The sequence below is a fragment of the Balaenoptera musculus genome, chromosome 11 (genome assembly GCF_009873245.2).
Source record: "Balaenoptera musculus isolate JJ_BM4_2016_0621 chromosome 11, mBalMus1.pri.v3, whole genome shotgun sequence".
NCBI classification, from domain to species: Eukaryota; Metazoa; Chordata; class Mammalia; order Artiodactyla; family Balaenopteridae; genus Balaenoptera; species Balaenoptera musculus.
The window spans coordinates 39,725,368-39,751,933 of NC_045795.1; the positions used below are offsets into that span (position 1 = coordinate 39,725,368).

General features: G+C 41.4%; 1 protein-coding gene across 2 annotated transcripts in view; it reads left to right on the forward strand.

The window, feature by feature from the left end:
* Positions 1-26,566, forward strand: part of ILRUN (inflammation and lipid regulator with UBA-like and NBR1-like domains) — a 113,342-nt gene that overhangs the window by 79,789 nt on the left and 6,987 nt on the right. Inside the window, exon 4 of one of the 2 annotated variants that reach the window (XM_036868438.1) lies at positions 11,373-11,701. In XM_036868438.1, the coding sequence (XP_036724333.1) occupies positions 11,373-11,701 (329 nt within the window). The remainder of the gene's footprint in view (positions 1-11,372; positions 11,702-26,566) is intronic. The other variant, XM_036868439.1, reaches the window with a different exon arrangement.

Here is a 26,566-nt window from a genome sequence, read left to right on the forward strand (position 1 = left end):
TGAAGAGGAGTATTAAAGATTATATTCCCTTTTTTTTTTTTAATTATTTATTTATTTAAGGTCTTAGTTGCAGCACACAGGATCTTTTTTTTAAAAAATGGGAATTATTTATTTATTTATTTATTTATTTTTCGCTGTGTTGGGTCTTCATTTCTGTGCGAGGGCTTTCTCTAGTTGCGGCAAGTGGGGGCCACTCTTCATCGCGGTGCACGGGCCTCTCACTATCGCGGCCTCTCTTCTTGCGGAGCACAGGCTCCAGACGCGCAGGCTCAGTAATTGTGGCTCACGGGCCTAGTTGCTCCGCGGCATATGGGATCTTCCCAGACCAGGGCTCGAACCCGTGTCCCCTGCATTAGCAGGCGGATTCTCAACCACTGCGCCACCAGGGAAGCCCTATATTCCCTTTTTATAGGTATCATAAACTCTTAGATTTTATATAGGAAACCTGTTTTACTGTCATTGGTAGAGTCCTCCAGCAACAGTTAGACATAGGCAATCATCAGACATTACTCTTAGCGTTGAATCTAACTTCCAACAGTGCAACACAGTAAACATTATTTTTTTAATGTCACACTGCTAAGTACTTCTGCATAAATAATTTTCTTTCTTTTTTTTAAATAATTTTCTATTTATTGAGCACCTATCCTGTGTCAGTCACCATCCTAGGAAAATTATTTTTAATCTCCAATTCTTACTCCTGTCCCCCTTTGGCCTAGTGTTTTGGTTTTTTTTTTTCTTGAATATGTAGAACATTTCTGTGATCCTAAGTCTCAATTTAGGAATGATATATTTAGAAAGGTCTCCCTCCCGTTCTGTCCCCTTCAGATAGTACCTTCCTCCTCTTATAGGTACTCATTTTTATTTATTCATTTATAGATTATCCATTCAGTGTTGCATTTTGTTTTGTTTTGCAGACACCAGCAAATGTATATAAATGTGTCCTTTTTCTTACAAAGAAGTGTCATAACTATAGATATTGATCTGCATCTTACTTTTTTTCACTTCATAATTATATTCTAGAGATCACTGTAGAAATATTCATTCCTTTTTATGGCTGTGGCGTATCCCCTCAGGTAGATATGTCTTCATTTTTCTAGCTTAGTCCTCACTGATGGACATTTGAGTTATTTTAAACTTCTTCCAATATAAAATAAAAAAAATTTTTTTAAATCCTTTGGAGATGTAATATTGGCACACATTATTATTTTACATGCCTTGAAACAATAACTATAGATTGGATTGATAAAAAAAAATTTCTTGCTGTTACATATAATGTAATATTATTAATTTTCCTCCTCCAGCTTCTTCCCCATTTCTCTGCTCTCTTTCATAGCAGAAGTCCTTCAAACATTTAGTATCAGTAATGGCTATCTCCACCTCCTGTTTCCTCGTCGAATTTTTTCCGTTCAGGCTTCTGTCCCTACCACTCCACTAAAACTGCTGCTCTTTTCAAAATCACCAGTGACCTGCATGATACTACATCCAGTGCTTTGTTCTCAGTTTTCAAGTTACTTGATTTATTAGCTGCATTGGACCCACTTAATAACTCTGTTTCCCTTGAAACGCTTTTGTCATTAGGCTTCTAGAATACTATATACTCCTGGTTTTTCTTTATTCTTGGGGCTGCTCCTTCTCTTTCTTTATTTGACCTCCTTATCATTGAATTCACTCCTGTTTCCTTATGTTATCAGCTGGTGGGGAGAGGGCAGTTGTACAGAAAGGGAAGACTGGTAGGAAGGGGTGGAGTCTCTGCTTCTAGGAGTTGAGGCTGGGAGGGGGAAGAGAGGAAGGCGTCTGGGTTCAGAGATCACCTGAAACAAACCTGTAGTCTGACAAAACCAGATAGACATATGTGGTGAGGGAAGGCACTCCAGGTGACCTGTGGGATGCCGTGCAGTAAGAGGGAGGAGGGAAGCAGCTTCTGTAAGGTTGGGTTCCTGCTGAAGGATTCTCAGGAGGCTCTAGGGAAGTGGGATCAATTTTGGATTAGCTGCTGTTTCTGAGGCAGGACTAGAAGTGAGGATTAATTAGGGCTTGGGTGCTATCGTGGGTGGCAGTTGGGTATCCTTAGTAATAGATGGCTGTAACAAAGCTGGTCTGGGGGCGTCGTTGGTAAGAAAGCAGTAGGCATTCAAAGAGAGGGTCATTATAGCATTTTACAGCTGCTGTATGACCTTGGGAGAAATAGTGTTTCCTATTATCTTTGTACCTGCCTTTATCTGTGTCCTCCCAGCCTGATTAATGGCAATTTTGGTTTTTTTCCCCATTCTGAGCTGATTTTCATCTTTTGTCTCAGACATGTTTTCACTCTTTGTTTCACGGCACTGATTTTACTGGGTTTGGGAAGTAGGGATCCTTATTTCCTCAGACCTGAAGTAAATAAGTGATTAAATGATTGCGATTACCTGCCCCCCCTACCCCCGCCACACACACAAGTTAAGGCAAAAGCTCATGTTTTTGTTTTTTTTTTAATTTTTATTTTTGTCTGCATTGGGTCTTCATTGCGGTGCGGGTGCTTCTCTTGCTGCGGAGCACGGGCTGTCGGTGCACGGGCTCATTAGTTGTGGCGCGCGGGCTCAGTAGTTGTGGCTCGCGGGCTCTAGAGCGCAGGCTCAGTAGTTGTGGTACAAGGGCTTAGTTGCTCCGCGGCATGTGGGATCTTCCTGGACCAGGGATTGAACCCGTGTCCCCTGCATTGGCAGGCGGATTCTTAACCACTGTGCCACCAGGGAAGTCCCTCATGATTATTAAATAGGGCATGATTTGAAAAAATTGTGAAGAGGAGTAGTCTCTTTTTTGTTGCCATTTCTGCTTTTCTTTCTGAGCCCCTCTTCCTATTATGGGCACTGGGGACTCCTCACTGTCTTGTCTCATCCAGGCTTCCAGTGCTCTTTCCTAGGCTTCTCTTTATCTTCTCCCCTTTGTGAACTTGTGCCCATTGGTTGATCTGATAATGGTGTTAATGTAGCTTAATATGATCTTTTAGGGGGCATTTGCACTTTAAAATGAAATTCCTGAGAATAATATGAAACTAAGGAATAAGTATTTAATGCACACTGTGGCAAGATGGGGTGGGGAGTGAGAATGGGTAGGGAAGCAGAGCTGAGTAGAGGCAGCCCTTCAACAGTCACTCTGCTGTAGATGGGGCCTGAGCCCCAGAGATCAGGAGTTGTCCTCTGAGGAGCTAATGAACTGGAGTCTGGCTGTCCCATCTTCCCGCATAGATGCTGAGGTAGGTGTTGTGTTCATAGATAGTGAAAGTATCTGAGTGCCTGGGCAGGTGTCGTGAGAGCCAGGCATGTGTTGAGTAAACAGTGTAGAAAAACGGACTGGAAGTTGAGACTGGGAAGAGACAGACACAAAGATGAGGAGATACTCATAATGTTGACCTTTGCACTACTTACTGTCGGGGCATGTTTCAGGCCACTAGTTTACCAGTGCTCAGACTCTCTCCTTTCAAGCCTCTCTCACTGAAGCGAGGCAGCACATATCCAGCCTTCCTCCTCTAGAAATGAAATGTGAGCCCGTAGCTTGTAGCCCAGCAGCTGACTAGAGCCTGTTTACCTCTGCAGGCCCAAGTTGTTTCTTAATTCTCAGGGGAAATGTGGGGTTCCTGTTGTGCTATGAAGATGAGTTGAGCTTTAGGAAGGATTTGAATTCGCAACCTCCAAATCTAGAAGTGGCCTCCCTGGTAATCTTGTAGGTACATGCAGGCTAAAGCTAGCCTGTGTCTCCTGGTGCTCTTACAGCTCTTAGGGATGAGCCCAAGGTAGTTGCTCTAGAGATCAGAAGCCTATAAGATTTCATTCCTAGCCACAGTGGGAATTACTTTGAGGTGTCCTTGTAAACTGGATTTTTGAAGGTGGTGCTTTCCCGAGTCCCCTACCCTTTCCCCTTCGGAAACCCACACCAAGTGGAACCTATTAATGTGGCAGTTTATTGCTTGCTTTTTGTGGCTTCCATTTGCATCTTCTGTGGGCCAGAGGCAGGCTCTGGAACTAGTCAGGCAGCTTCAGCCAAACATCCACATCAAGATGGTTCATTTGTGCCGTCTTTGCTGTTCCCCCTGTTTGAAGACTGTTAATGTCCTTACTGCACTGCTGAGAAGGGGTTGCACTAGAAGGGCAAGATCTCCCTGCAGATGGGGATGACTCGTGTGTCCAGTTGGTGATGTGGTCTTTTTGAGGCCTCTGAAGAATTGAGCGCGTGACGGCCCCTCCTGCCTGCCCTGCTACAACCTTGTTCTACCCCCTGCTAGATCAAAGCACTCTCCTTTATAGTCAGTTCACTACAGAGAGAATTGTTTGTGTTGGCTCCTTTACAACTTTACCTCTTAGTGTTTGAAAGTACACTTTTTTTTTTTTTTTTTTTTTTTAATTTTTTTTTTTTTTTTAATTTTATTTTTGGCTGTGTTGGGTCTTCGTTTCTGTGCGAGGGCTTTCTCTAGTTGTGGCGAGTGGGGGCCACTCTTCATCGCAGTGCGCGGGCCTCTCACTGTTGCGGCCTCTCTTGTTTCGGAGCACAGGCTCCAGACGCACAGGCTCAGTAGTTGTGGCTCACGGGCCCAGCTGCTCCGCGGCACGTGGGATCCTCCCAGACCAGGGCTCGAACCCGTGTCCCCTGCATTGGCAGGCAGAGTCCCAACCACTGCGCCACCAGGGAAGCCCGAAAGTACACTTTTTTAATGCTATACTAATTTCTTTTAGTAAACTTTACTTTGGAACAATTTTAGATTTACAGTAAACTTTCAGAGGTGATACAGAGTTCCCATATACCCAGTTTCCCCCATTGTTAGCATCTTACATAATCATGGCACACTTGCTAGAATGAAGACATCAACATTGGTACATTACTATGAACTCAACTGCAAACTTTATTTAGATTTCATCAGTTTTTCCACTCAGGACTCTTCTGTTCCAGAAACCAGTCTAGGGTCCCATATCGCACTTAGTTGTCATGTCTCCCAGTCTCCTCTGGTCTGTGACAATTTCTCAGTCTTTTCTGTGTTTTTCAGGACCCCTGATAGTTTTGAGGAATACTGGCAAGTATCCTTTATATAAAGTATCCTTTATAACAGCGGACCTCAACCTTTTTGGCACCAGGGACCAGTTTTGTGGAAGACAATTTTTCCACGGACTGGGGGGGCTGTGGTTTTGGGATGATTCAAGAACATTACATTTATTATGCACTTTATTTCTGTTATTATTACATTGTAATATATAATGAAATAATTATACAACTCACCATAATGCAGAATCAGTGGGAGCCCTGAGCTTGTTTTCACTTGCCACTCACTGATAGGGTTTTGATATGAGTCTGCAAGCAGTTGATTTATTATGGTCTCTGTGCATTCAAACCTCTCTGCTAATGATAATCTGTATTTGCAGCCAATCCCCAGCTCTAGCATCACCGCCTCAGCTCCACCTCAGATCATCAGGCATTAGATTCTCATAAGGAGCGCACAACCTAGATCCCTTGCATGTGCAGTTCACAGTAAGGTTCGCACTCCTCTGAGAATCTAATGCTGCCTCTGACCTGACAGGAGGCGGAGCTCAGGCTGTAATGCGAGCGACGGGGAGTGGCTGTAAATACAGATGAAGCTTCGCTTGCTCACCTGCCAATCACCTCCTGCTGTGCAGCCCAGTTCCTAATAGGCCATGGACAGGTACCAGTCTGTGGCCTGGGGGTTGGGGACCCCTGCTTTATAATGTCCCCCAATCTGAGCTTATCTGATGTTTTCCACATGGTTAGACTGATGTTATGGGTTTGGGGAAGAATACTGTGAAGGTGAAGTGCCCTGTGGGGGTGGAGGGTACTTGATATTTGCATAACATCACTGGTGATATTAACCTTGGTCACTAGGTTGAGTAGTTTGCCAGTTTCTCCACTGTAAAGTTACTCCTTTTCTCTTTCCCTACTCTATCACTAAGATAGAGTGGATTGGAGGGTGTGTAGAATTTTGTTATTTTTTAAAATATTTATTTATTTATGTCCTGCCGGGTCTTGCAACATGCGAGCTCCTTTTAGTTGCGGCATGAGAACTCTTAGTCTCGGCATGCATGTGGGATCTAGTTCCCCGACCAGGGATTGAACCCGGGCCCCCTGCACTGGGAGCGCAGAGTGTTACCCACTGAACCACCAGCGAAGTCCCTGGGGGGTGTATAGAATTAAGCTCCACCTCTTGGAAGGGAGAGTATCTTTATATATTATTTGGAATTCTTTGTAAGGAAGTTTGTCATTTCTTCATTTATTTATATAACTATGGACTCATAGTTAATAAATATACTCATGTATATTTATTTTATAGTTGGAGTTACAATCCAGTGCTACATTATTTATTTTGTTGCCCAGATTGTTCCAGCTCCAGAGGGAGATCTTTCAGGTGGCTCCTGTATCCCTGTAACCTGCCCCTATCCTTTTGTGTTTTGACCACTTCCTTACTTTCTGGTACAACAAGATGTTCCAGGCTTTTCTTATATTTTCCATGCCCCAGCCCTAGAATCAGCCATTTCTCCAAGAAGCCCTTGTTCTTTTTATTGGAGAGTAGTATTTAGAAACTACTGAGCACTAGGTATGTTCATTGCTACAGGGGTATCATTACTTCTAGGCCATCTTAGCAGATAGAGCTAGATAATATATGTATACATACTAACCTTTGCATACAGACATATCTATAATTGTTTCTGTGTTTCGTTTATATTGATGTCTCTGGCTTTAATCCAGTACCACAGGGTTTATTTTAGAATTCCTTCTTTGCTTGCTTTACTGTAATATCCTTCTTTGATAACGAAAAACCTTGCTCTCACCATCCATTTACTTATTTGTTCAACCCAGTATACCTGTACCTGTACTGTACATATATTGTAACCTATATTCCCACAAGAAACAAATTTACCAGTTCTAATATTATACTGTTTTTAACAGTTCTATTTTAGTGGACAAATCATAGGTGCTTGTTTATATTTATTATGATGTGATTTGACCCATGACCCATTTGCATAGATATATGCAAATGTTTTTAATATTCTTACCATAATCTGAGATGTCTTTGTATGTCAGCATGATTGATTAAGATTATGGACTTGGGCTCAAAGTAAAATATTTTCCTTTTACTCTACACTTCTCATAGTCTAAACTTAAGAAATAAAAGGTTATGTTCTCTCTTCAGTAATTTATTACACATTTCTACAAAAGGAAATTTATACTTATTATTAATAAGGTTTATACTTATTATTAAAGGTTTTATCATATGTAAAAAGGACAAGTTGAATGAAATAATATTTACAGTACCTCTAGCTCCAAAGTTCTGGCTCAGGTGCTTTTAAAAAATTACTTTAAGGCAAGACATTCTAAAATTGGTTTCTCCATTGGCTTACTAAGCCCTGACTGTGTAGGCTTGGCACTTGGTTTTACTTTCTTGGCTACTTTTCTAGGACACCATTCTTATTTCATATGTCTGTCAGTAAAGATACTAAAATGGGACTGACTTAACTATAGGTTTCGTTCCCTGGGCACTTGGCTTCCCAAATTCCTGTTGGGAAGAAACAAGTGTGGGTTTAAAAAGCTATGCTAAGAGCTGGAAGTTCTTGGTCATCATCATGGTCAACTTCTAACTTGAAGTCTGATCTTAGGCCCATCACTTCTACCTCCAGACCTCAGATCCTTCATCTAGAAAGTGAAGCAGTTCCGTTAGATGACCTCTGATATTCCTTACAGCTGTGATTTTGTCATCAGCAATAGTGAAATATCTGGCTGGCAGTTTTAATCTTAGTAATTAAGGTGTTCTGGCAAGAATTGGAAATGGTCAACCTCTGAAATAAGCTTATTGGGCTCATCTTCATCCTTTTTATTGTTTGATTAAAAGAAACCCACACACACTATGTGTGGGATGAACACGTTCCAAAATGTGAGGTCTATAGGTAGTACCTGGAGGGCTCAGATAGTACCATGTAGAAGGCATGGTGTACTGTTCATAATGACCCATCATGATAGTAACTTCGGAGGATCAGAACTGGAATTTTAATTATTGGTGTTTATAAATCAGTGACTTCTTAAGTGACATTCCTTTTACAGCTACTATGTAGAATCTGTGAACAGTGCAGAAAAATAGCCAAAGTGAAGAGAGTGTGGTGGCTTTAAGTATGATAAGGCCCAGTGAGTTGTATTAAAGAAGCTTTAGTTCTCAAAGCCAGGGGGGAAATGTCATTAGTCTCGTATGCTAACAGCCTTCAGAACAGTCTGTCCTTTCTCATAAGCATTTAGTTTCCTGAGCTAAGAGAACAAAGCCTATTACCTATAGCTGAGTATGCTAAACATACCATGTACTTACAAAAGGATTTTGGAAAACAGATGGGTGGAAGATAAAAGTAGGAATTAATGTACTGTAAGACAAGGCATATCCGCTTGGAAGAAATGAATAGTAGAGTGAAGGAATGTTGCCTTTGGTTAGAAAGCCTAGAATAAGAGAGCACAGAATGAGTCTCCCTCAGGCTGCCTGCCATTGAATTGTTTTTTAAGGCCCATATCATATTGGTTTATGAGATTGAGCAAGTCTTGAATGAAAGTCATCTGACCCACCATTACTGGCACTGTTACAGATTTCTAAGTGAAATGGTACTCTGCCTGTCTTTGTTTACAGTGTTAAATCAGCAGGTTGAACTTTCTTTTTTTTTTTTAATAAATTTTTTTATTTTTATTTTTATTTTTATTTTTATTTATTTTTGGCTGTGTTGGGTCTTCGTTGCTGTGCGTGGGCTTTCTCTAGTTGTGGCGAGCAGGAGCTCCTCTTTGTTGCGGTGCGCGGGCTTCTCACTGAGGTGGCTTCTCTTGTTGTGGAGCCTGGGCTCTAGGTGCACGGGCTTCAGTAGTTGTGGCTGGCAGGCTCAGTAGTTGTGGCGCACAGGGTTAGTTGCTCTGTGGTATGTAGTATCTTCCTGGACCAGGGCTTGAACCCGTGTCTCCTGCATTGGCAGGCGGATTCTTAACCACTGCGCCACCAGGGAAGCCCAGGTTGAACTTTTATGATACTAGTTTACGTAAAGATTCACATTTGCTTTAATGGTAAGTGTGTCTGGGATGGATTCCCATTCCTGTGATCCATACTAGTGTTCGTAGTGGCTTTAGCTTCCTCTTCACAAGAGATAAAAAGAGTTGCTCATTATAGAAGTGAACAGTAGATGTCACTGCATCTCTGCTTACTGAGGTTTTGGCTCATAGCTGTTTGGATACAACCAAGTTCTTAATACAGCTTCCAAATCACTAACCTTAAATCGAGTATTTATGGCTATCTGACACTTAAGATCCCCTTCCTCAGCTGTAGAACCCAGATTGAAAATTGAGAACAAACGCAGCCCAAGAGAGTTTTCCTTAGTTTCCTTCAATTTCCTTTTTAGTCTCTTTGTTCTAGGCTTATATATTATACAGTAGTCCCCCACTTATCTGTGGGGCATATGCTCCGAGACCCCTAGTATGGATGTTGAAACCACAGACAGTACTGAACTCTATATATACTGTGTTTTTTCCTATACATACCTACCTATGATAAAGCCTTATTTACAAATTAGGCACAGTAAGAGATTAACAACAATAACTAATAATTCAGTTGAACAGTTATAACAATATACTGTAATCAAAGTTATGTGAATGTGGTCTCTCTCTCTCTCTCAAAATATCTTATTGTCCAAATTTAATGCCTTTTCCATCTTAACTAAGTACTTATCACTCACTGTGGCTCTCAGTTTTGCAGTTTGAAGTGCGACAGCAAAACTGGCACAGGTTTCCTTTTTCCTTCTTCACAACTTGATGGATAGAAGATTTGTTACCATAGGTTTTAGCAGCCTTATTTAGCATATGATTTTTTTCTTTCCTTATTCAGTTGAGAACTTTCACCTTTTCACTTGAAGCACTTTACGGCTTCTCTTTGGCGTATCTGAAGTGCCAGCATCGGTTCTCTTGTGCTTTGGGGCCATTATTAAGTACCATAAGGGTTACTTGAATACAAGCAGTGCTGTACCTGATTGTGATTGTCGATCTGATAACCCAGATGGCTACTAAGTGACTAACGAGCAGATAGCGTATATAGCGTGGATACGATGGACAAAGGGATGATTCACATCCAGATAGGATGGAGCAGGACAGTGAGAGATTTCATCACACTACTCAGAACAGTGTGCAATGTAAAACTTAGGAATTGTTTACTTCTGGCACTGTCCATTTAATATTTTTGGACCACCATTGACATGGGTAACTGAAACCATGAAAAGTGAATCATGGGTAAAGGGGACTACTGTATTGCCATGTAGCTAACTGATGAAGTTTTATCTGCCTTTTCCTATCAACCTTATACCACTTATTTAGGAGCCTGAACAATTTTTCATATTTGTTTTCAACAAGGTTCACACTTAAAAGCTTCTTGGCCTTTCTATAGCTTGCTTTTTGAAAACCTTCCATCAGGAAAGTAGATGCCACTGTTCTCTGAATTGAGGTGCTGAACATCAAATTGAAGTGCCGCTTACTTTATTCATTTCTTTTTGAACCCATGGCTTTGACAGTTGAGGAAATAAAGAACTGAATTATGACCAAAAGTCCTATGGTGCATCTTTTAAAACAAATCTCTTATGGTTTCAATGTAGATGGTAGGGTTTCCCTATCTGACAGAAAGGCAAAGTTGGTATTAAATTGGATTATTTTATCAATAGAAAGTCTCAGGCATACTAAATTTTGTTACCTTTTGAACACATAGATGGTGAAAATAGCCAGGGTGGTATCTGTTCTAATATGTCAGGATTAGTGCTGGCTTACACCTGTGTCCTGGTGTAACTAATAACGCCCTCTTTTACTCTCAGTTGTCCTAGTTTGGGCAGGTCACTCTAAATTGCCCCAAAGTGGGGGGAGGGGTGGTTGATAAGGTGCAGTTTTAGTAATTATAAGCATTTTTTTTGACTCAAGAGTTATGCCTGCCCTGAGTTTTCTGAGTTAACCATGTACAAAATAAAGCAAAAACCACAAAGAGCTTGTAATTCTGGAAAAATAGCTTTTGGGTTTCTATATATTGATCATTGTTCCTCTGGAGTAATGATTTCCAAAATATGGTTATGCATCAAAATCAACTAGTAACCTTTTTACAGATAGTTTCATGGGTCTCGCCACAGACCTCTGCTGAATTTGTACTAGAGTATGAATTTGACGTTACCAAAAATGTAGAACTGCATGCAATGCAAATGTACTGGATAACTTTGTCAGTAAGCTTCTAAACTAGCATGTAGAGGAACATTTCTTCTTATGGTTTGGGTGGTGTTTGGGGTTCTCTGTGATGGCTGCTTTGAGCCTTGAGGGTATGCCTGGCATTGACATGACTTGCCTTTTTGTTTCAGATGTCATCTGGGTCATTCTCAGTGTGGAGGTGGGTGGACTTTTAGGAGTAACGCAGCAGCTGTCATCTTTTGAAACGGAGTTCAACACACAGCCACATCGCAAGGTAGAAGGAAACTTCAACCCGTTTGCCTCTCCCCAAAAGAACCGACAATCAGATGAAAACAACTTAAAAGACCCTGGGGGTTCCGGGTTCGACTCGATCAGCAAAAACACATGGGCTCCTGCTCCTGACCAAACCGAGCAAGATGAGAATAGACTCTCACAGAACTCTGTAAATCTGTCCCCCAGCAGTCACGCAAACAACTTATCAGTAGTGACTTACAGTAAGGTAGGTGCCCTCGGAGAAGAGGAGAAGGGGTAGGTGGTGGGCCTTGGGATTTGTGATACTCCTTCATGGCAAACCTAGAAGCCTAGAATGTTCTTTAAGACTGCTTAGCTCTCCTGCCAATGCAACAGCACAAAAACCTACCCCTTCTCCCCCCCCCCCCCCCCCATCTCCATGTCCTGTGGGTGTTACTCCATCCACATTTATAATTTACTACTGTCTCTGCTCTGGTTTGGGTGCTGAAAGAACAGAGTTCTTTACCTTTAGCATTAAAAAAAAAAACAAAAGAAAGTCAAAATATCACCAGCCATTCTTCCAATGTAAATGTATACCAAGTGTAGAGCAACAGCACACCTTTGGAATTTGTTCCTACTGTGTTTTTTTGGTTTTGGGTGGGGTGTTTTTCCTGAGGAAATAGACAAGCTCAATTATTTATCCTAATGTTGTTGTATCCTATCCAAATGTTGTTGGGCTTCCACTTTATTTACCTAGTTTGCATGTTTTCTTGTTGATGTCTTTCCAGTCTCTTATGGCCCATCTACCTCCTCACCTACAACCCAGAGTGGCCCAAGTGATATTTTGACTTTTCATGTGTGAGGAATAAGTGAGAGAATTGTTTGTTGAGTTAATCATGATTTTAAATATTCTGATTGTTCTAAGACAGTCTTCTAGGTGTTTGATTTCTTGGTCTGTTTTGCTTTGCTTGCTGATTAAACAGCACCTTCCTCCGCCAAGGTGACTATGGTTCCTGGTTGTTGGTTTTGGTAGGTTGAATAAAGCCCTGATGCTAAGCGCTAACCATTGTAGGTGATTTGTGTGGCAGGGCCTGTGAACTTTCCTGTTCGTTCTTCTCTGATTAATAATATGGTGTATTAGGCCCAGCCTCCCACCTATATAATCGTATAACTGTTAAGTCTTTCCTTGCTTCGTGTTGGCATTCACCCTCAAATTTTTAAAAATAATGTTTATTTGAGGGACAACTTGCTCTGTTGTAAGAATGGCATTTTTCTGACCAGTGCTTTATATGTGGTCTAGATCCAGAGGCAAATTAAGAAAAGAAACTTGGTGATGTGAATTCTCTTTCTCCACAGGGTCTAGTAAGAGGGACTGCATTCAACAGTAGCGCAACAGGATTGATTTATTGGTTGGATGGTCATTATAAAGGATTGTGTGGAATCATGTTACTCATACAGGATATAAGAGAAGTAAATTGGCAAGGCAATAAATGGCTTATATTTGAGGAAAGACTTCACATCTTAACACTGTAACAAAAGATTTTCCACTAAGTGCCTGTTGCTCTAGATTTCTCTTCCTTAAATTTAACCCTCCAGGGTATGACTGTTCTGGGTGGTATAGGCCCTAGGCTAAGCATGCCCTGTTAGAAGGAGAACTTTAGGACAGTTGAGTGTAATGGGAAGATGAGAGTTGGAGGAGGCAAAACCAGTTGCTCCAGTGCTTTCTGTAAAGGAAGCCCCTTCACCCAACTGTGAACTCCCTGGCTCTGCTATCACTGTAGTCTTAGGAGAGGGCTGGTGTTCCTGGCCAGTGCACTGCACTCGTTTTCCTGAGTTGTGAGCCTGTTAGTTGTTTTTCGCTCCTTTAGGGCTTTAGGGACTGATGCCTTTTAAGTCTGTCATTGCTCTGGCCCGGGGTGGGGTGGGGGTTGTCGGAATGGATTACCTACCAGCCTTAATTGAGGTCCTGCCATGCTGCTCTTTTTCGGAAAGGCTGGGCTATGGTGAGGCTGTTCAGATATTTCTTGAGGTTGATGAACTCATGGTTTGTTACCTGATTTTTTTCATGAACTCTGTAGAATCATTTAGAAATAGCATTTGCAAGAACCACAGAGAAAAGGTTCTCATTGGAGATGATATACAAGACTGTTGGCTGTAATGCATTGAGAATGTGGCACTTGGACCCCAAAGAGAAATCGGAGCCTTCTTTTCTTCTTAAGTTAAGCAGTCCTCTTAAAAGCAAGTCCTCTGAAAGCATTTCTGGCTAAAGTTGAGTCAGCTCCACCTCTTAGGGCTCATTAGAAATGGGGTAGGGTATAGACAGTTATCAGTATTTATTAACACATTTCTGCACTGGTGTACAGAGCAGTGTACATTATTGAGTAAGGAAACTTGAAGAATAAAAGAAGTTATCCCTGCCAACCAGCAGCTCACAGTAGAGTAGGGGAGATGAAACACGCATACAATTCAGTCAAGGTGAAGTATGAATTTGGGCAGTAGAGCACAGCACAGTCAAAATGTATAATTTGTGTGCATGGCTGGGGGTTAGAGTTACAGAAGGCAGAGATGAAGTAGAGGTGGAGTTGATGGAAAGGGCTTTTCAAAGAATGGACAGATTTGGAAAGACAGGAAGGATGATGGTAGGAGAACAGTTGAAGTGCTGAGGGCAGAATACTGAGTAAGGGATGTGTGGTCAGGAGATACGGGTGACGGACAGTGGGAGATACATTCAGTTGGTTGCAGTGTGTTCCTTTGGATGAAGTAATTTGATGAAAAAGTTTGGGTGAAATAATTACAAATGGCTTCGAAAAGAATTGGGACTATACTTAAATGAATACCTTAAAGCAGAGATAATTCATGATTCTAAGCATTTGTGTTTGGCTTGAGAATATAGATTTATTTATTTTTAAAGGCAAGAATACTTGAGGTTCTGAAGGGCTATAAGTGGCGAGATGAGGTATATACTAGAGTTATTTTTTAACCGTTCCTATGTGCCAGGTATGCTGCCAAGTACTTTACATGTATCATCTTCATATTTTGATGAGAAAATAGAAGCTCCTAGGGGCTAAGTAATTTACCCCAGTGTCACACAGCTAGCAAGAGGCAGAGCTGGGATTCACATCCAGGCACCACGTTACTAAAGGTATTAGTAGGTGAACCTGGGCTTTCCTTAGATCTTCCTGTTGGGATGGAGGCTGTGTTGAGCGAAAGCGTTAACTGAGTTGATGACCAGTGTCATCAAGGTTGTTGAAATAAGATAAGTGGCTCTAATGTAAACTGAGGATTGCCTGTGGCATCTTTTTCTTTTGCAGAGTTCCCCTGTTTGTTGAGTCTTTAAAGTAGTGATTTCTTTTTCTGGTTGATAAAAATAAAAACTTTTTAAACTCTCAGGGTGTACCAACCATGTGGGGTTAATAATAAATAGCCCTTTTTATTTATGAGTGAGTGGAAAGGATGAGAGCCCCCTAGAGCGCTAGAGTTGGGGCAAGTGTGTTCAGTTCACACCAGGTGCCATCTTTATTGGATGGGTTGGAGGAGTACCTGATGCCCTGGTATCAGGGATCACTGAGTTGGCAATAGATTTGATTTACTCTAAAGAAATTCCCTGCCTGCCCTGAAGGCTGGGAAAGAACATGATGCTCTGGGAAGCCCATGACCACAGTTTTAATAGGCAGATACAGTTTCCTGCTGCCTCCATAGTTACAGTTTAACTTGCTAAGGTTGGTAGGATGAAATGAAAAGATTGCTTCATGCACCTTATGTGAGGGCTGGGTGAATGTCAACATAATGGCCCATCTGTCAGTGCCAGGATCTGGACACCCCTGGAGCCCTTCCCCAGCTACCCTTGAATAACCCATAAGCTCTCTGGACCCAGTGCTCTGTGCCACAGGCAGGGATGGTGGGGGGAGAATGGGGGAGCTCTGGGTGGGAACGCCTGTCCTAGCACCATCCCACAACATCCAGAGGGCCTGGGCCCTCCCTCTGTGAGAGCTGTCAGAGGGAGTCAGAAAGGTGAGCAAGTATATGTTGACCTCCAAGGATTCATAAATCTGACTCCATGCTTTTGTTAAAGATTGGCTGGCCTCATTGTCAGCTCAGTTGTGGCTGACCTGTCCCAGGTGAACAATCAGACCAAGTATTGGTGAAGGTTAGGTGCTGTTTTAATGAACGCTTTTTATGTGATTAACCCAAGAGCCTCTGAGGACAAACAGTCACAGTAGGGTAGGTGTTCACTCTATGGACTCAAGGCTAGTCTTGCCATGAGTTCTAACTGTGACTCATCTCTGGAGGCTGGGACAGCTTCTGTTCGGACAGTGGTACAGTAGCAAAAAACAATCTGTAGAGGTGTGGAAGGAGAAAATAAGTCGTATTGAAATTAAGTACTTCTTTTTCTTAATTGCCAGTAATTTTCAAAATTTCTCAATGTTTTCTAAGAAGGCCTTACAGAGGAATAAGACACCAACTAAATGGTCTTATTCAGGACAGCTGGCAATAAGAGTGTGACACCAGGGTGTTCTTCAGGACAACCCAGATGCTTTGCTTCCTTTCTCTAAAGAGTAATGATTTACACTGGGGGAGCTGAAAAGAATCCCAAATTCATTTATTTTGTTACTTGGACTATGCGTCTTATTTTGTGTTTGTTCTTATTTTTAAAAAAAAAAAAAGTTTGGAGCTGGTGTTTGTCGTATACTCCTCCTTTAAACTGGTTACAGTCTGAGCCACTGTTATTACTTCCGCCAAGTGCTGGTTCAGAAGGAGAAACGTGTTATTATCTTTGGGAGAGGTTCCTCATGCTTGTCAAGCGTCAGCCACTGCCGAGTACCATCTGCCCTGCCTGCCCACATTTGCACCTGCTCCTCCTCCTCTCTGTCTCTGACAATCACCCTTTAGTGTGTTTTGGATCTGGAGCTAGAGAAGTTAGTCTGCTTTTATTATATCAGAAATCAACTCTCTTCTAACCTGCTGCTGTCTGTGTTGACTAAGGCATGGAAGAGTTAATTTCTCTCTGTTTAGGTGAGGGTTTAGAAATGTAGTAGAGGTTACAGGGAGAGGTTTGGAAAAGGCAAATATTTTGCTGTATGGACCTGAGGATGTAATGGCTTGTGGATCTTATTATCTACTTTGAAGTAGCCAATCAGTTTAACATAATAATAAGGGATGAGTTTAATAAGGATGGGCCCAACATCTGCTCAGTTCAGAGCACACTGAATTTGACCCAAAGGCAGGTGGTTGGTGTCCTTAGCTGAGCTAATGGCAATAGAGGGCAGTATAACTTTCCCACTGCCATGAAACCTGAGTCTTCATTCTCAGGTGCAGACCCTTTCCCTGAAAGGTTTAAAGATGGCTCAAAGAGAAGCTGGAAGGAAAACTTGTGTCACTTGATATTCTATCCAACTTGTGTTCTCCTCTGGCAAGGGACAGGTAGCAAATGCACATTACTCCCAGGTGGGGGCCACGGGAGTGCAGTAATCAGAGCTGTAAAGCTACCGTTCATTAAGCACTTACTATGTGCCAGGCACTGTGCTGAGGATTTTTTAAATTTAATTTTTATTGTTAAAATTATCAATGTACGTAATTTAAGGAGTCAAGTAGATCTACAAAGTTTATTACAAAAAACGCTAGTCACCTCCCTGCCTCCCAGCCCCCAGTATTTGTTCCCCAGAGGCAGAGGCAGCAGTTTGACATGCATTACTTCATTTAGTCCACACAACAGGACCGTGATACAGGCACTGTCATTATCCCTATTTACAGCTGCTGAGACTTGAGGTACACAGGTTCCATGCCCAAGGTCATGCAGCTAGAAAGTGGTAAAACAAGGATATGAAAAAAACCAGTTGTTTTTGACTCCTGAGCCTGCTCTCTTAACGATCCACTACATTGCTTCCCAGTTACAAATAGTGTTCAGGTACATATTTTTATCAGCTGAGCTGACAGCTGTGGGCTAGGGAGAGCATGCATGCTTTCTGTAGTACACTGCTACATTTCAAATGAGGATCAAGCCAATTATTGGCCAGCTATTATGTGACTTCTCTACTGCTAAACCCCTTCTCTCCACAGGCTGTTATCTATGGAAGCTACAGAAATCAGCCTTTCTCTCCAGCCTCTATGAAGGGAAAAGATTCCCTAGAACCTCCGTGGTCACTTGGGTTTAGATTTTTGGTGACATTGAAATTTCCATTAACTCACTTTTGTGACAGCAGCACCTATACCTCTTGAAGTCACCTGTCTATTCCTGATTGTGGCCAAAAGATACAGTTCTCTGGAGTTTTTCATTTTTCTGTAATGAATTTAACATCTCCCTTTGAACGTACTTAGTATTTTAAAACTAGAACATACTTAGGGACGATCTAACTCCCTTTAAAGCCAGATTTAGTTTCAGCAAAGGCTATCTGGAGAAAGAATATTTTACAGTCAGTACAAGTCCTGAGGTGGAAGTTCACCTGATTTGTTCAAGACCAGAGTGGGTAGGAACAGGGTAGAGGGAAATGAAGTCAGGGGATGGAAACCAGATCATGGAAGGATTTGTGGGCCTTTGTAAAGCTTTGGGCTTTTGCACTGAGGGACAGAGGGAACCACTGAAGGATTTTGAGCAGAGGGGTGATGTGGTCTGACTTCATGCCTGACTTCATGCCAGAGGGTAAAAGGATCACTCTCTGGCTCTCTTGTGGAGAGTACAGGGCAAGGATAGAAGCAGGGGACCAGTAGGGAAGTTAGTGCAATCATCTAGGTAAAGAGAATGGGTGCTTTGGACCAGATTGGTAGCAGCAGAGGTAGAAGAGGTCTGTGTCTGGATCTGGTTTGTTAGCTAGAACTAACAGGATTTGCTAATGGGTTGGAAGCAGGGTATAAGAGGGAATAAATGATGACACCAAGGTTTTTGGCCTGAGCAACTAAAAGGGTAAAATTGCCATCCACGGAGAGAGGAAAGGCTATGGTAGAGGTGGGGAGAGATCAGGAATTCATTTTGGGTACACTGGCATCCAAATGGAGGTATCAAGTAGGCTGTTGTATATCCAGATTGGATATAGAGTTTAGGAGAGAGGGTTTGGGTGGAGATAAAAAATTTGGGAGTCATTTCATGTGGATGGTATCTAACGCTGTGAGCCTGGCTGCAATCCACAAAGTGATGAGTCTATGTAAAGCAGGGTTTTCTCAGCCAACAGAGTAAGACTATTGACATTTTAGGCCAGATGAGTCTTCTTTTGCTGCGGGGGGCGGTGGGGTATGGATCTTATGCATTGTAAGATGTTCAGCAGCATCCCTGGCCTTTACCCACTGGATGCCAGTAGTACCTCCCCAGCCCCAAGTGTAAGAGCCAAAAACACCTCCAGACATTGCCAAATGCCCCCTGGGGCAGGGGCAAAACTTCCCTACTTGGAAACTGCTGGTATAGATGGAGAAGAGGTCCAAGGATTGAGCTTAATGCTATCTGTCTAACATGTAAAACTGCTATTACTCAAAACACCTCTACTGCATTTATTCTTATTCTTAATTCACGACACTCTTGTGACTTTTGTAGTTAGTTATACTCTTCATTTGACAAAACAATAAGGAAGTTGTAAGTGACTTGCTCACATTCACACAGCAAATTGGGGGTGGGCCATGGGCTGGAACCCAGGGAACCCAGTTGGAGTCTAGTGTTCTTCTACACCACACTATGCTGAGGCTTGCTGGCAGAAGCAAAGTTTGTTTGCTGTTCTCTGAAGGTAGTTTATACACTTAGTGTCAGGTTGTAGAGACCTTCTTGTTCATCTTCAGGAGCTACAAAAGAATTCGTGACCAAGGAGGAAGCAGTGGCCGGCAACTGAGGAACCTGCCCCTGTTCGCTGGCAGATTAGCACATTCTGTACAGAAGGGGTTTGCCAGGAGACTCGTTTAATGATATTAAGATGTCTCTCTTTTGAAAACCCTGAGGAGCCAGCAAAGTCCTCCCAGCCTTGTTGGTGTTTGCATTGGCATGGGTCATGTGTGCATTTTAAAAATAAATTAAGCAAACACTGTGAGCCTTAGAAAATGTCTTTTGTTGTTTGTAACATTACTATCTCACTGAGAATAAAAAGTATCTCCAGGAACTCTCTCTTTTGTACCTCAACAGCTTCAAAGTGGAACGTTGAGCTCCGTCTTCTTTGCTTTGGGACTCTGAGCATTGTTTTAGGCTGAGCTGATGCTGGGCAGTCTTGTAGCTGAAACAGAGCTAGTGTTCCCAAGATAGCATATTTTACTTCAGTTGTAAGGACGTATTCTTTTCCCTGAACTCTGAATTTAGCAGTTTAGTTTCTGATGAAAATTCTCAAAGTGGGACTGGTGAAATTCAAGCAGATAAGTATAATTCAAAAGTATGAGGTTAGATAGCCTTATCCACCAGAGGGCAGACAGCAGAAGCAAAAAGAACTACAGTCCTGCAGCCTGTGGAACAAAAACCACATTCACAGGAAGATAGACAAGATGAAAAGGCAGAGGGCTATGTACCAGATGGAGGAACAAGATAAAACCCCAGAAAAACAACTAAATGACGTGGAGATAGGCAATCTTCCAGAAAAAGAATTCAAAATAATGATAGTGAAGATGATCCAGGACCTCGGAAAAAGAATGGAGGCAAAGATCGAGAAGATGCAAGAAATGTTTAACAAAGACCTAGAAGAATTAAAGAACAAACAGAGATAAACAATACAATAACTGAAATGAAAACTACACTAGAAGGAATCAATAGCAGAATAACTGAGGCAGAAGAACGGATAACTGACCTGGAAGACAGAATGGTGGAATTCACTGCTGTGGAACAGAATAAAGAAAAAAGAATGAAAAGAAATGAAGACAGCCTAAGAGACCTCTGGGACAACATTAAACACAACAACATTCGCACTATAGGGGTCCCAGAGGAGAAGAGAGAAGGAAAGGACGCAAGAAAATATTTGAAGAGATTATAGTTGAAAACTTCCCTAACATGGGAAAGGAAGTAGCCACCTAAGTCCAGGAAGCACAGCCAGTCCCATACAGGATAAACCCAAGGAGAAACACGCCGAGACACATAGTAATCAAATTGGCAAAAATTAAAGACAAAGAAAAATTATTGAAAGCAACAAGGGAAAAACAACAAATAAAATACAAGGGAACTCCCATAAGGTTAACAGCTGATTTCTCAGCAGAAACTCTACAAGTCAGAAGGCATTAGCATGATATACTTAAATACTTAAAGTGATGAAAGGGAAGAACGTACAACTAAGATTACTCTACCCGGCAAGGATCTCATTCAGATTCGATGGAGAAATTAAAAGCTTTACAGACAAGCAAAAGCTAAGAGAATTCAGCTCTACAACAAATGCTAAAGGAACTTCTCTAAGTGGGAAACACAAGAGAAGAAAAGGACCTACAAAAACAAACCCAAGGGCTTCCCTGGTGGCGCAGTGGTTGAGAATCTGCCTGCCAATGCAGGGGACACGGGTTCGAGCCCTGGTCTGGGAAGATCCCACATGCCGCAGAGCAACTAGGCCCGTGAGCCACAATTGCTGAGCCTGCGCGTCTGGAGCCTGTGCTCCGCAACAAGAGAGGCCGTGAGAGTGAGAGGCCCGCGCACCGCGATGAAGAGTGGCCCCCACTTGCCGCAACTAGAGAAAGCCCTCGCACAGAAACGAAGACCCAACACAGCCATAAATAAATAAATAAATAAAATTAATAATAATAATAATAAATTAAAAAAAAAAAAAAAACCCAAAACAATTAAGAAAATGGTCATAGGAACATACATGTCGATAATTACCTTAAACGTGAATGGATTAAATGCTCCAACCAAAACACACAGGTTTGCTGAATGGATACAAAAACAAGACCCATATATATGCTGTCTACAAGAGACCCACTTCAGACCTAGGGACGCATACAGACTGAAAGTGAGGGGATGGAAAAAGATATTCCATGCAAATGGAAATCAAAAGACAGCAGGAGTAGCAATACTCATATCAGGTAAAATAGACTTTAAAGAATGTTACAAGAGACAAGGAAGGACACTACATAATGATCAAGGGATCAATCCAAGAAGAAGATATAACAATTATAAATATATTTGCACCCAACATAGGAGCACCTCAATACATAAGGCAACTGCTAACAGCTGTAAAAGAGGAAATCAACAGTAACTCAATAATAGTGGGGGACTTTAACACCTCACTCACACCAATGGACAGATCATCCAAAATGAAAATAAATAAGGAAACAAGCTTTAAATGACACAATAGACCAGATAAATTTAATTGATGTTTATAGGACATTCCATCCAAAAACAGCAGATTACACTTTCTTCTGATGTGCGCACGGAACATGCCCCAGGATAGATCACATCTTGGGTCACAAATCAAGCCTCAGTAAATTTAAGAAAATTGAAAACATATCAAGCATCTTTTCTGACCACAACGCTATGAGATTAGAAATGAATTACTGGGGGAAAAAACGTAAAAACACAAACACATCGAGGCTAAACACTACGTTACTAAATAACCAAGAGATCACTGAAGAAATCAAAGAGGAAATCAAAAAATACCTAGAGACAAATGACAATGAAAACACAACGATCCAAAACCTATGGGATGCAGCAAAAGCAGTTCTAAAAGGGAAGTTTATAGCTATACAAGCCTACCTCAAGAAACAAGAAAAATCTCAAGTAAATAATCTAACCGTACACCTAAAGAAACTAGAGAAAGAAGAACAAACAAAACCCAAAGTTAGCAGAAGGAAAGAAATCATAAAGATCAGAGCAGAAATAACTGAAATAGAAACAAAGAAAACAATAGCAAAGATCAATAAAACTAAAAGCTGGTTCTTTGAGAAGATAAACAAAATTGATAAACCTTTAGCCAGACTCATCAAGAGAAAGAGGGAGAGGACTCAAATCAGTAAAATTAGAAATGAAAAAGGAGAAGTTACAACAGACACCACAGAAATACAAAGCATCCTAAGAGACTACTACAAGCAACTCTATGCCAATAAAATGGACAACCTGGAAGAAATGGACAAATTCTTAGAAAGGTATAACCTTCCAAGACTGAACTAGGAAGAAACAGAAAATATGAACAGACCAGTCACAAGTAATGAAATTGAAACTGTGATTAAAAATCTTCCAACAAACAAAAGTCCAGGACCAGATGGCTTCACAGGTGAATTCTATCAAACATTTAGAGGAGAGCTAACACCCAACCTTCTCAAACTCTTCCAAAACATTGCAGAGGAAGGAATGCTCCCAAACTCATTCTATGAGGCCACCATCACCGTGATACCAAAACCAGACAAAGATACTACAAAAAAAGAAAATTACAGACCAATATCATTGATGAATATAGATGCAAAAATCCTCAACAAAATACTAGCAAACAGAATCCAACAGCACATTAAAAGGATCATACAGCATGATCAAGTGGGATTTATCCCAGGGATGCAAGGATTCTTCAATATACTCAAATCAATCAATGTGATACACCATATTAATAAATTGAAGAATAAAAACCATATGATCATCTCAATAGATGCAGAAAAAGCTTTTGACAGAATTCAACACCCATTTATGATAAAAACTCTCCAGAAAATGGGCATAGAGGGAACCTACCTCAACATAATAAAGGCCATATACGACAAACCCACAGCAAACATCATTCCCAGTGGTGAAAAACTGAAAGCATTTCCTCTAAGATCAGGAACAAGACAAGGATGTCCACTCTTACCGCTATTATTCAACATACTTTTGGAAGTCCTAGCCTCGGCAATCAGAGAAGAAAAAGAAATAAAAGGAATACAAATTGGAAAAGAGCAAGTAAAACTGTCACTGTTTGCAGATGACATGATACTACACATAGAGAATCCTAAATATGCCACCAGAAAACTACTAGAGCTAATCAATGAATTTGGTAAAGTAGCAGGATACAAAATTAATGCACAGAAATCTCTTGCATTCCTATACACTAATGATGAAAAATCTGAAAGAGAAATTAAGGAAACACTCCCATTTACCATTGCAACAAAAAGAATAAGATACCTAGGAATAATCCTACCTAGGGAGACAAAAGACCTGTATGCAGAAAACTATAAGACACTGATGAAAGAAATTAAAGATAATACACACAGATGGAGAGATATACCATGTTCTTGGATTGGAAGGATCAGTATTGTGAAAATGACTGTACTGCCCAAAGCAATCTACAGATTCAATGCAATCCCTATCAAACTAGCAATGGCATTTTTTGCAGAACTAGAACAAAAAATCTTAAAATATGTATGGAGACATAAAAGACCCTGAATAGCCGAAGCAGTCCTGAGGGAAAAAAACGGAGCTGGAGGAATCAGACTCCCTGACTTCAGACTATACTACAAAGCTACAGTAATCAAGACAATATGGTACTGGCACAAAAACAGAAATATAGATCAATGGAACAGGATAGAAAGCCCAGAGATAAACCCACGCACCTATGGTCAACTAATCTATGACAAAGGAGGCAAGGATATACAATGCAGAAAAGACAGTCTCTTCAATAAGTGGTGCTGGAAAAACTGGACAGCTACATGTAAAAGAATGAAATTGAACATTCCCTAGCACCATACACAAAAATAAACTCAAAATGGATTAGAGACCTAAATGTAAGACCAGACACTATAAAGCTCTTAGAGGAAAACATAGGAAGAACACTCTTTGACATAAATCACAGCAAGATCTTTTTTGATCCACCTCCTAGAGTAATGGAAATAAAAACAAAAATAAACAAATGGGACCTAATGAACCTTAAAAGCTTTTGCACAGCAAAGGAAACCATAAACAAGACGAAAAGACAACCCTCAGAATGGGAGAAAATATTTGCATACAAATCAACGGACAAAGGATTTATCTCCAAAATATATAAACAGCTCATGCAGCTCGATATTAAAAAAACAAACAACCCAATCCAAAAATGGGCAGAAGACCTGAATAGACATTTCTCCAAAGAAGACGTACAGATGGCCAAGAAGCACATGAAAAGCTGCTCAACATCACTAATTATTAGAGAAATGCACATCAAAACTACAATGAGGTATCACCTCATACCAGGTAGAATGGGCTTCATCAGAAAATCTACGAACAACAAATGCTGGAGAGGGTGTGGAGAAAAGGGAACCCTCTTGCACTGTTGGTGGGAATGTAAATTGATACAGCCACTATGGAGAACAATATGGAGGTTCCTTAAAAAACTAAAAATAGAATTACCATATGATCCAGCAATCCCACTACTGGGCATATGCCCAGAGAAATCCACAATGTAAAAAGACACATGCACCCCAGTGTTCATTGCAGCACTGTTTACAATAGCCAGGTCATGGAAGCAACCTAAATGCCCATCGACAGACGAGTGGATAAAGAAGATGTGGCACATATATACAATGGAATATTTCTCAGCCATAAAAAGGAACGAAATTGGGTCATTTGTTGAGACGTGGATGGATGTAGAGACTGTCATACAGAGTGAAGTAAGTCAGAAAAAGAAAAACAAATATCGTATATTAACGCATACATGTGGAACCTAGGAAAATGGTACAGATGAACCAGTTTGCAGGGCAAAAATTGAGACACAGATGTAGAGAACAAACGTATGGACACCAAGAGGGGAAAGCGTTGGGGGGGGTGGTGCGGCTGGGGGTGCGATGAATTGGGTGATTGAGATTGACACGTATACACTGATGTGTATAAAATTGATGACTAATAAAAAAAAAAAGTGTGAGGATTTGTGTCTGGTGTAGATGCTCAGGTTTCAGTGACTTGTTCTTAGCTAAGTCTGCTCTGATTGTATTCCAGCAGGACCAGGTGCACAATGTAAGATTAAAGGCTGCTGTACATCGGGGGAAAGTATGGGCTTCCTTAGAGTTCGACTGAAAGCGAGACCCTTTTCAAAGCTGTGGACGTTCATCGAAACTACTTTAACAGAGAGAGCTTTGATATTATTTAGTCAATAAGGGAGGCCTCCTAGGTTCCTCAGCCTGTGCTAATCCTTCCTTATCGTCAAAGAATTTACTGTCTGATTACATAGATGTGACTAGCTCATAGGAAAGAATGAGACCAGTAAAGATGGAGTATATTGAGTTCCAGTTGAGTTTTAAGTGCTCTTGAGTTTGGAGGAAGGAGAAAACAGTGAGGTTTGGAGTAGCCAGGAAAATGATACCTTGGTGAATGATAGATTCAAACTGGGACTTCCCTGGTTGTCCAGTGGTAGAACTCTGCACTTCCACTGCAGGGGGCACAGGTTCGATCCCTCGTCGGGGAACTAAAATCCCACATGACATGCAGTGTGGCCAAGAAAAAAAAAAAAGAAAGAAATGATAGATTCAAACCGAATTGGAGGGAAAAGGAGTCACATGCAAGAAGGAAGACCCAGAGGCATTCACAGGCAGGGTGTGTTCAGGGGACACTGGCCAGCCTGATTGTGGTGAGTGAGGTGTGCTTAAAGAGGGTGGGGTGAATTTTGGAGGAAGACCTTTGAAAGCCAAGCAAAGAAGAGTTCACCTTTAATGCGGGAGGAATCAGAGTGCTAACAATGCTTTTGAGCAGAGGGGTGGCAAGATGAAACCAAATATGGCTGAAGGAAAGACAATTTATTCTCCCTCAATCAGCCATCCATTGGCTGGGGTGGGGGGAGGTGATGCTGTGAATTAATTGTAAGAGAGGTGGAGGAGACAGTGGCATGTAAGGAAAGTGTACAGGAGCTTGAATGGAAATTCTGAGAGGAAGTGGGACCAGCAGCCTCACCCTGTGCCTCAGGACACCCATAGTACAGCACCAATGGCCACATGGCTGGGAACTTGGATAAGTTTTCTCTCCTTTTAGGTGTTCTCCCCAGTGAGACTCTTAGCACTTCTTTCTTCCTTTCTATGAATCTCCTCTACCCTAGGAGATGGCCATGAGAGAGCCTGCATCTCACCTGGATTCTGGCACACTTGCTATTACATGAGATCTTGGGGACTAGAATTTCAAATAGCGAATAACCTTTTCTGAAGTCTTTAATGAAAGGGAAGTCAAACTCAACCAACATCCTTCATCTTCTTATAGGACTTTAAATAATATGTTTTCATTCACAATTATGTTTGAGTTTTATTCTTCCTGGTGATTTTCTTGATTTGTCAGGGGGTA